At 34.4% G+C, this 11,931-nt stretch overlaps 1 protein-coding gene across 3 annotated transcripts; it reads right to left on the bottom strand.

The window, feature by feature from the left end:
* Positions 1-3,189: 3,189 nt before the first annotated feature.
* On the bottom strand, positions 3,190-9,801 carry LOC142529794 (RAF-like serine/threonine-protein kinase 20). 3 transcript variants are annotated; one of them, XM_075635436.1, is made up of 9 exons: positions 9,381-9,801; positions 6,602-9,267; positions 6,425-6,529; positions 6,128-6,280; positions 5,334-5,497; positions 5,096-5,243; positions 3,982-4,101; positions 3,764-3,851; positions 3,190-3,594 (listed from the first exon to the last, which is right to left on the bottom strand). In XM_075635436.1, exons 2-9 carry the CDS (start codon positions 9,023-9,025, stop codon positions 3,428-3,430), a joined length of 3,369 nt encoding a protein of 1,122 aa, XP_075491551.1. In that variant the 5' UTR covers positions 9,026-9,267; positions 9,381-9,801; the 3' UTR covers positions 3,190-3,427. The 3 variants fall into 3 exon arrangements, with proteins under 3 accessions (XP_075491551.1, XP_075491552.1, XP_075491550.1); XM_075635437.1 differs by having other exon boundaries at positions 6,602-9,010; XM_075635435.1 differs by having other exon boundaries at positions 6,602-9,801.
* Positions 9,802-11,931: the final 2,130 nt, after the last annotated feature.

The following is an 11,931-nucleotide window of genomic DNA, read 5'->3' as shown; positions in this document are numbered from 1 at the left end:
GACGAAGCACTTTTAAAAAAGATAAAAGGGGGAACGAATCTAAATCAAAGAATATCATTTGAGCATCGCTAGAACTTTCAGTCATCCCAAAAGCTCAACACTGAAAAAGCAGCACACGCTTCATTGCATACTCTTGATCATTGAGATCATATTGTGCTAGCTATTTTCGTTATATCTTCTCAAGCTATTCACTTCACTATTTCATTGATAGAAGAATTTGTAACTGGAAAAGAGTCTTTTCCAGAACTTAAGATCATTCAAGAAGTTGAGTTGTAAAACTAAGAGTTTCGATAGGCGAAGGGTAAGTCCTGTTGAAGTGGGTGTGTACAACTGTTGTATTGTATTCACCAAAGTCTTTTAGTGATACCTTCTGGAAACAGAAGAAGGGGAGACGTAGAAGATTCATCTTCGAACTTCCAGAAACAAACCTTGTGACATTTACTGTTTTTCCGTTTCACTATTTTTCACCTACTAACCAACAGATCGTTTTCGCACATTATCTTGTGATCTGCTGGTCTTTAAACTTGAACAAGAATCTGCTAGTATCTTTAACAGGACTCTAGCACATCATTCCGAAAAATCGGTTAAGTTTGCCGTTGTATTCACCATTTTTTTTTGTTTTAGTTTCAAGAAATATCTTTTATCTCGGAGAATAGTGTGCGTTGTACCACTATCAGATATGCAAACTTCCATGAGATTAGTTCCTTGTTTAGCTTTGTTCATAGCAGTTTACATATTTGAACTTCAAAAAAAATATGCAATGAAAAAAAAAATTGCTGACGGTACATATGTAATTTATTGAAAATATAAGGCATATCATAGTTATACAATAAAACATTAGCATATGAGCACACGAAAAATAAAATATTTTATATTTCAATTCTACCAATATATTGATCATTTTCAGAGAAATCATTCAGAAAATCTGCAGCATCAAAATGAGTTGAATCACTCAAACGGCTATTGTGTTCAGTGAAGTTGGTCTCTTTTTCTTTTCCCTTTATTGACTCTTTATAGAGCTTACAAAGGTGCTCGTGGACTCGACAAATACGAGACCAATATCCTGGAGTGCCGCATCTAAAACAAAAACTTTCAAATCTTTTTGAGTGATTTTCATTAACACTCATATTCTCATTATGTCTTTTCAGTGGGTGGTTCGTGACGTCTTTTTGAGATGAATTATAGAAGTATTACCACTTTGTCGTAAATATAAGTAATATTACCACTTTGTCGTAAATGTAAGTATCTATCTCGATTGTTTTTAAAACCACGGCCGCAACCACGACCAAGACCATTTCGACGTCCACGACCTCGACCTCGATTTCGACATCGACCAAAACCTTGTCTTTAACTCCGATTTTGGTTTCCAGGTTTAAATTCATTTTTACTTACAACGTTTATTTCTGGAAATGTTGTTGATCTAGTTGGTCAAGACTGATGATTTCTCATTAGCATCTCGTTGTTCTTTTCCGCCACAAGAAGACATATGATAAGTTCAGAATATCTCATAAATCCACACACTCTATATTATTGTTGTAGAATTATATTTGATGCGTGAAAAGTGGAAAATATTTTTTCAAGCATTTTCGATTCCATAACCTGAAGTCCACAAAATTTTAATTGCGAGATTATTCAATACATCGTTGAATTGTAATCACTGACTTTCTTAAAATCTTGGAATCTTAACGTATTTCATTCATCACGGGCGGCAGGAAGTATAACTTCCCTTATATATTCAAATCTTTCTTCTAATCATTTCCATAAAGTCATTGGATCTTTTTCAATGAGATATTCATACTTTAATCTTTCATCAAGATGTCGACGCAAAAATATCATAGCTTTTGTTTTTTCTTGTGATGATGAGATATCATTTTCTTTAATCGTCTCACTTAAACCCAATGACTCAAGATGCGTTTCTGTATCGAGAATTCATGGCATATAATTTTTTCCCGTAATGTCGAGCGCAACAAATTCGAGCTTTACCAAATTTGACATGGTGGTACTAGAAAAATAACAATGCATTTTATTAGTTAAATTCTAAATCTATTAATATGACAATAAAAAAGTAACGGATAAATTATAAGTACAAGCATTCTTAAAAAGAAAGAAAAAACTTGAGGCGGATATTCTCTGATAAATACAAGACTAGTGAGTATAATAACCAAAATAATTATACAAAATAAACTTGAAAGAACCATCTTCTTCTTCTTCGAAAATTTTGATGATAAAAATTTTTAGGGAGGAAGAGTAAGTTTGAAATGATTGATTGTGTTTGTAAAATCATATTTATAACGTAAAAACTAGTCGTTTATGACCGTTACAAAATCTTAAAAAAATAAATGTATGTATATGTAAATTTTATGTAATAATATGATGTATATAATATTAATCATGTTTAAATAATTTTGTATATCACATCACAATATATAATGAGGTGTCAGAGACTCCTTTTATATAATACTCTGGCATTATACAAATATATATATAATTATTATATGACACAATAAAAATATATAAACAGTGAAATAATCAAATCACGTTATTATAATGAGGTGTCATAGACTCCTTATATAATAACATGATATTATTCGTATATATATATATACAATAAATAAACAGTAACACAATACAATTATATAAGCAGTTTAATAATATAATCATATCACATTATTAAATGAAATGTCATAGATTCTTTTTATATAATAACATGATATTATATATTAAATATATACACAATAAAAAAATAAACAGTAAAATAAATATTCTTATTTTTTAATATTGTTACCTTTTTCTTTTGTTTTGGAGCTTGGAAACATATTGAGATTCTTCGAGTATTGTGCTGATCACGTGTTAAAAGTAAAAATTTATGGTAAAAAATAAAAATATCAAACTCGCAAAATATATTAAACTACACACTTTATAAAATTTTATCTACTCAATTTTGTTTTCTCACAAATTGAGAAACCTCTATATATAAAATTTCTTTGAAAATAATCCAAAAATAAATATATCATCACACACTAATTTTCAATATTTACTATTATTATTTTCAATACTCAATCTCTTATTTTCAACACTTATCACTTCTCTATTAATTATTCAGTGTATACCAAACAAGAACCTTCTACACTAGAGCATGAAAACAAACCAGCTCAAATATACAACCGATACTACTGTAAGAGGCATAGCTGCACAAAGCAACATCATGTCGAATACCACTTCGAAGTGTAACAAATTACAATTCTATAAGTTTTCCCGAGTAATAGCATGTCCGAAGACACGTTATTACACTCCACTAAACAAGATGGAAAATATTACACGAGTTAGTGGATGCTTTATTTTAAGGCGGCACAGCACATGCTTTGTTCTGCAGCCATATTTTCTTCGAGGCGGGATATGCACATGAAAGCTCGTTTCTGGTGAAGGACTATTTCAAATTCATTTCTGCGGCCATGTTTCTTAATTTCTGAGAAATTTCTGAAAATGATGGCCTCTCTGATGGATCAGATGCCCAACAACTCTCCATCAATGACTTCCATTCGGGGTTGCACCATGTTGGGATTTGTGGGCGTAATGTGTTGTTCACGATCCCTCCTACGTGTTATAGTTAGGATGTTTCTTATTTTAAATCGAAGCGTTCAAGAAATTGAAGAGTAATGAGATAGAGCGAGCATATTTATGTTATTATATAAATTGGACTTGTCCAGAGATAAAACAAACGGTGACCATCCAAGAATCAAATGCTCAAAAATATGGAGCATACCAATTATGGAAGCACAGTGCATATCTGCATAGGGTTCATCACCAGTCAGCAACTCCCACATGACAATCCCAAACGAGTAAACGTCAATCTGAAGAATGAAAATGTAAAATATAAATAGAACAATATCTGCATGAATGCGTGAAAAAGACGTCAAAACATGAATGCGTGAAAAAGACGTCAAAAAACAGGTACAGCAGCTCAAATTTAAGCACAATTACCTTCTCAGTAACCTTACTCTTCCCGCTCAGGAGTTCGGGTGCCATCCATGGTAATGTCCCACGAACACCCCCGGACACTAAAGTGTGTTGTTTCACCTTCGATAGGCCAAGATCCCCAATCTAAAATGAAATTCAGTCAAAAGAAAACGGGTTTAGATTAAAAAAAATAAAAAAATCATATTCCCTAGTCACCCAACTCCCAGAGAATATCAAAGCCAAACAAAGACCTTCAGATAATAAAACAAAATCAGGGTAGCAAAGTTGCCATGCAAATAAACTTTTACATTGATGATTACAAGCAGACATCCTGAGAACCAGAGGCAAGTTGACAAGAGCCATGGTACTATGTGGGCAACCCACTAGGAGTTTTGGGCCAAATTTATTTAATAGTTCAGCGTATAATTTTTAAAATATGTCTTAAATTATCCTTGCTTAATATTGGAGAACTAAGCCAAAAAATTTCAGTAGAACAGCCCATAATTTTTGAATTGTCAAAATACAAATTACCTTAGCCTAATATCGAGAAACTAATGGATCTTTTTCTTTTCTTACAAATATGCAAATTTTCGGTTTGTATTAAATATTTTAGAGATAATTTTGTTTGATAAATTTTGGTGTGATGTTTTTAATGTTATTGTTAATTGTATGTTGGGATTATTGATTATTTTTAGTATTTTTTTAAATATTGGGTTGAATATTTTGTAAGAATCTCCTGTCATCTGAGTTGTTGGAAAGGTCAGAATGAATATGGAATAATGAGTGTTCCTTAAGCGTATGATGATTCATCGGTTTTTATTTGGGCATTTTCTAGTCAAATGCCCAAATAATTTAATTTTGAGTTGTGTATTGTATTTGGGGACAAAATTAATACCGGGAGTACGAAAAAATTCGCCCACAAGATTGAAAGTTCCTGGTTACATCCCAGACGGTAACCTGCTTCATCTTAAATTTATATTAATTTAGAGTTTTAGGTATCATACATACTAAAATATTTTGCCCATCCTAAAATTTTCGAGTTTTAGTTTTGCCCTTCATCCACAACTAATCATGTAGTAAATGCAGTAAATGGACCACCACAGAAACTCAAATGTCCTTGTTCAGCTACTAAACTTACCTTGCAAACTGGACGATGAGGGTCTCTCATATTTACCAGCAGATTCTCACATTTTAAGTCGAAATGGACAATATTCTTTCCGTGTAAGTACTCCATACCAAATGCAGCATCCATTGCTATTATTAGTCTTTTGCGTCTGTCTATTGTTCTGCCCAAAAAATAATCATAAACATCGCATATCAATAATCGGGGTTACAATATGCAGGTTACAATATGCAGGCCAATGACAGAAAATAACCTGTCTTTCTTCTGCAAAAATTGTTTAAGAGATCCATTAATCATGAACTCGGTCACTGTTGCTAAAGATCCATCTTCACCATCACGAACTACACCATAGAAAGAGACAACGTTTGGATGGTGCAATGAACTTAGTATTAGCGCCTCCTTCCAGAAATCCGCAATCTATGTTTAAGAAAGATTGAGTTAAAACTTAAAACCCAATATGACAGGAAAAATCTAAACAAGTTACTAAACCAAGTCTTTTAAGAACAAAACATGCAAAGAAACCAAAAAAACACGTTATAATTCAGTTCATATACTGACAACGTTGCAGTAAAAGTTACAAAATACATAGGAAGGTATAATCACCAGTAGCAAACGAAGAACTATTATAAGGTCATGTCAGTGTTCATCAAGGAGACATTGAACTTAACCAAATGTATCATAAGCCATTCCAGAAATTACACAATTTATCATCAGCACCTACTCTTTCTATAAACAAACCAGCAGGTACACATTTGCTTCAGAAATTATCTTGATCTGAACAAAAAGGTTACTTCATCGGCATTTTAAGAGGATTCTAAACAAGACAACAGACTATATCATTTTCCAACTAGTTCGTCCTGTTGGTGAAATCATAGGCAAGAACTTTAAAAATATTGATTCATTGAATAAAATATAAAACACAACATTTTGCGGCAAACGTCCACAAATACTCAATGTTGTATATAATAAACATCGGATGAAAATTGCAACATGGAAATGAAGATTGTTTTAAAGCAACTACGCATTTAATTGAAAGGAAAAGGTTACCAGTCGTCCCCTTTCAGAAGGCTTTCCAGCAAAGCAGCTGGCTTTTATTCTTTTTATTGCTACATCAGAGCCCTTCCACTTGCCATGATAGACCGCACCATATGTCCCAGAACCTAACTCCCGGATCTCCTCCAGATCTGCACTTTTTATTGTCTACAAGGGTAACGAAATGTAGAAACAATAAATGGCACCACACGATCAGAAAAAAACTATTTAACATTAAAACATTTATGATGGACATAAAATTTCTCCGATGGCATGAAGATCACATAAAACTCATAAAATATCAATTTTTACCTGTAATCCTTGATCAATCGCTTCTGCTTCAGCTTTTGTCGGCTCTATCTTAGAATTGTAAACATTTTCGTTATCGAAATCTACTTCCAATTCTGCATTGGCATCCTATATAAAGCAAGAAAAAGAGTTTTAGTAAAAAGACACTAAAATTAATGATAAAATTTACTCGATACTTACAACTCCATCCGCGTCCTTTTGAGTATGTTCATTTGCAACTACTTGATGCTCAACCCCCAAAGCGGCATCATCTTTAATTTTAGACTTCATCTCCTTCATACTTCGCAACGCCGCCTCTTCTACACATGCAGTTAACTCCGGCAAGACTTCCAACTGGACGTGCAGGGACTCCTTGGGAAAACCAACATTGGTTGCCTCTACTGTTGCAATCCCACCATTTTCTACAGTGGGTTCCGGAACATTTGATTTAATGGATGCGTGAGATGTTAAACCATTGGAATTCTTGTCCATAATGCCACAAGTAACAGAATTTTCTACTGCTCCTGCATGATTTGATTCTTTAGTAATATCTGTATCGTTTCTAAAATCTATACTAGCATCAGCAAGAGGAATTGATTTATCATCTGCTAAAGATGCTGGGTCAGCCTTCTGGAAAGGGCCTTTGGAAGTACCAAACTTAGTCAACTCAGCTGCTGATTGGACGGGTTCCAGACCATATTGTTGAGGATTCTCCACAGTGTACATATTAGGAGTCAATTTTACAGTTTGGAGATTAAAATGTTCAGGTATGTGAGACCCATTGAAGACGATTTTTTGGGATGAATCAGCCCAAAGATTCTGATTCTCCAAAAAAGCTTGAACCCTGGGACTACCCTCCACTGTACCTCGGATGACTCCAGCACCGACGGAGCCATTCGCGAGCTGATGTGAAACTGATGCCTCATAAGAGGGAACACCATTTCTCCATAGAGCTTGTGAAGGAATGTGACATTGGGGTGCCAGGTGGAGATTATCATCCACATATCTATAAGCAGGATTTACAAAGCGAATTCCGTCAGCAGATGGCAGATGAATATGTGATCCACTTGCAACAGCATGGTCTTGAAACACTTGATTACCATACTCTAACCCAGACCGAGCATATCGTTGATCTTCATGATGGATGTAAGGTGATTGCACATGGTGTCCATCACATACATTACCACAACCATGGAGAATATTCATACCATTTTCGATAGTGTAGCCATCAGCCAACCTTCCAGCAACAGATATATGTGGTCTCGATTCCTCGGCCCAAGGATTTGACTGATGTGGTGAAGTCCATCCTCTTTCATGATTATGGGTCTTAGGATGCACAAATCGAGGATCATTTTGATATGCAGGGTACATATTTGCATCCGAACTCAACATGTACACTTCCCGGTTTGGAGGGCATTCTGAGCAGGAATTAGGGACCTGAATAAACCCATTTCCCAGGTTAGGAGTCTCGAGATGTGACTGTTCACTGGCCTTCCTAGAAGATTCAGGATAAACTTGATTTTTTGGAAAATTCATCCGGCAACTCTCACAAATACTGTTACCTTCATAAGTGCTGGACCCTTGGAGTATGTTACCCGGAAAACCAGCCTTCTCATTGACAGCAGATCCTGTTGGAATTAACACCACATTGTCTGAATACTGCAGAGGTTGTTCATAAATGAATTGGGTATTGACTGGAGGTCGACTATAGTCCTCAGAATAAATTCTGTCAGGAAAGTCTCCATATGGCGTTCGACAGCGGGAAGAAGGCGAACTTGGAAACTCTGCAAATTGCCTCTGATCCATGTTTCCAGGATGCCTTGGGGAATAGTAGCCAGGACTCCATGGTGTCTCCATCTCGTTATATCTTTGAGCTATCGGTTGCTGAGGTTGCCCCGAACCCAAATGAGGTATTGTTAGACGCCGTAAATTCATCTGAGCAATTGGCAATTCCATGTTTCTTTGACCATGGAAGCTACCCTCTAGATTTATCTGATTAAAGAACTGCTCAGCAACATGACCATCGTCAAAAGGCACCCCTGCCAAAGACTCCCCAGGCTGCCTTCTATACTCGGGAGACTCATTAAGGTTCAAAGCATCCACATACCTCCTCTCATTATCCCTTTCATCTCCATCACCAAAATGCAATGACCCATCCGGATCATTATGCAAAAACAAAAATATCCTCAACCTGATAAACCCGTCCCTGGATCCTAACTTGTCGTACTCCTCCATCATGTTTGTGACATCATCATCGTTGACAACAGATACCAAGGCATCAAGATCCTCATCCGGCTGTTGGTATTTCAACAAAGCTGCACCTTCCAAAAGCTCCCTCATTTTACCCATAAGTTCTTCATAAGTTAAATCACGCGGGACGTTCACAATACGTGTCTCACCTCCGACATATCGAAGTTTACCATCTTGGGGCCGTGGCAATATACTACCCAAAAAGCTACACAAGAATTTAACACGTGGAATGTCATCATTAGAGCTCGGGGTGGAGCCAGCAGTCACCGTGGTGCAATCCATTAAGGACACAGATTGATGCTGCTGATCAAAAAATTGGCATTCACGTTCGACTTCCACTTCGTTTAGATTGTCGATTTCCTGATAATTACACATAACATATTCCCATCGGTTTCATGATAAAAAGGTATGCTCCCATTCCATTCCTCAACTCCTCATCCAGAACCCAAATTACACCACTTTTCACACTTTAAGATTAAAAAAATCCAATAAAATCCGATAACAAAAAAACAACAAATCTTGACGGTTAAAATTAACTAAATACTCCAGCGGTTAAAATTTCTTATGAGTGCCCCAAATCAAAGCAGCACCATCAGAACTCTCGAGCGCAGATTCGTCTCAAAGAACCAAACTTTCGTCCAAATATTACTCTTAATACGTAAATTTGATCAAATCCCACAACAAAGAGAAAACACACATATATTGGAAACGAAAAAAACTAGCGATTCACCTGAGAATGGGGATTCCGAAAACACCAGAGCCCCGAATTTCCTGAAATTTCGAATTCAAGAAAACCCCGGAAAATCCCTCAAATCTAATAGATCCCTAGTACCCTTTTGCATCAAAAATAATAACAACAAAAAAAACAAAGTGATATGTCGTCTTTCCTAGAAAATCCGAAAAAAAAGGAGAAACAATTTTCAAAATTTATAGCTGCATAGATAGATATGTGTTTATCAAAGAAATCGAGTGGAGGAGTTTGTGATTATGGTTCATGTCGAAGAAGAAAAGGGGTGAGTTGTGGAGAGGATATGCCATGGCAGGGGATGCTGGAGGTGCCAGGTTACGAGACACGTGGCGGATTTTGAGTGCTTCGAATCAGTGATTATTTCTCTCTTCCTCTTATTTGTACCGCGCAGAGTTCGTTCATTAACGTTAATTAATACAAAACCACTAATGAGTTTTGTAAGATTGTGTACAACACACTATTTTCATGTTTGTATAATATTTTTTATAATTTATTTGATTTATATTTAAATGAGGATCAAAATATAATTATAAGAAATAGTTATGGATTACACTGTAATTTTGATATATAAATTGAAAAATAAAAAAATAAAAAAATGACACCACTAATAATTGAATATATAACTTAAACCTCAAGAAACAATGACTCTATTTGATGAATTACATATATAACTTACATTAAAATTTTAACATTTTATTAATATATATAATTATTAAAATAGACCATGATATCAAAATTAATTACTCTAGTTGTCTCAAACTTAATAAAGAAGTATATATATAATTTTGACATGGTGTATTCCGTAGGTGGACGTCACTGCCAAGGGCGGAGCCAAAGGCTCCTATACCCGGGCTAGCCCGGGTGACCCAATTTTTTTAAAAAAAAATTATATGTAAATTTCATATAATTTTGGAATAATATAATATTAGTACGGGTATATCAATTTAATATATTAAAAAATATAAAGTTTAAAATTTTAGCCGGGACGAAGCCATATTTCTGGCTTCGCCACTGATCACTGCCTTAGTTAATATTCATATAAATGTTCACAATGAGTGCTCATTATATAAAAAATATATATCTATAAATAACACAGTGTAAATATACAATATTTTAAAAAACGATATATGATTATCTATTACTATATTATAATGCAAGAGATTTTTCGAAAAATTGTTTGGTATTTTTTTGCGGTTTGCCTCAAATACGGTTAATAAGCCCTTTAAAAATCAGTTTTCTATAAAAATGTGTAATTTCTATTTGGCCCTCAAAATATAGGAAAGGTGGTTGAAAAGATAAGTTTCAAATTGTAAAAACACATCGGCTAATTTGTGGGATTTGCTTTATTTTTTTTCACTCTTTTTAAAAAGTTTTTAAAAAAACTTTATACTTTCTTTTCTTCACATGCGTGCACTTGAGACATAAATTTACTAAAATAAGATTTTATGATATTTTTATTAAATAAAAGAATTTTTTTTTATAATTTTAGAAGATGAGTCTTTTTGGTTTGTCAACAATCATACGATTCGAAGTTAGTTACTCTATTTTTTTAATTTTAATAATATATGTATGATACTCACGGGAAATTTAGGGTCCGATTCCAGCAAGTGTCACTAATTCAGACGCAGGTTTCGAAATTACCCTGAGCCTGAAATCACAAATAAGATCGTTAGGAGGGGGCCAGGAGGGTGTCCTGGCGTAGCCCCTCCGACGCTCAAGTCAGAGACTGAGGATATATGGGGGGAGCAGCTAAGGGTGCTGCTGAAAACAATATATTGAATGTCATATCATACGCTCAAACCTGGTATTTATAGGAGAATACATGGGTCCTTGATGGGCCTGTCTTCCATTTGAGCTTGGGATGAGCCAAGGGTTTGGGCCGGATCTTGATGGGTTACCTGATCTTGATGGGTTCATCCCTGGGATATCAATGTAAATTATTAATTGGCATTTAACTCCTTTATTTTTAAAATAAAAAGCTTATACAACCTCAAATTTAGATGCAAAATACAATAATATTCCTATATATATAAAATGATATCTAACTAAGATAATGATAGATGATATTAAACTTGGTACTAATTGACGATCCCATAATTTATACTAAAGAATCTCATGACGGATTATTAAAATTTAAGGTTGCACTTTGATTGGTTTGATTTATAGGAAATGATTTGATTTGGAAAATGGATTTTAAATGACATCAATTTTGAGTGTATTTGAAATTCATCATATTTATCGTTGTGTTTAACATGATACAGAGTGAATTTGAAATTCAATAGAATTATCTCATTTAAACAAGTCTAATAATTTGAAATTCATCGTTATAAATATATCTATCTAAACGCAACCAAGAAGATTATTATTCGATGAGCTTGCACATGTCCATGCATTATTGAGAATAGTATATGTTAAGTATATTCTCATTATCCTCTTCAATCACCGTCAAACTAGCGTCTCAAGAATAATGTTAATTACATTCCTACCTTTGAGGATAATTATATATTACTTGTAGTCATTATTTTCCCCTTTT

Source organism: Primulina tabacum, chromosome 16 (genome assembly GCF_025594145.1).
Source record: "Primulina tabacum isolate GXHZ01 chromosome 16, ASM2559414v2, whole genome shotgun sequence".
In the NCBI taxonomy this organism is placed as follows: domain Eukaryota; kingdom Viridiplantae; phylum Streptophyta; class Magnoliopsida; order Lamiales; family Gesneriaceae; genus Primulina; species Primulina tabacum.
The sequence above is the reverse complement of the archived record's forward strand: the minus strand, read 5'-3'. Positions and strand labels throughout refer to the sequence as shown.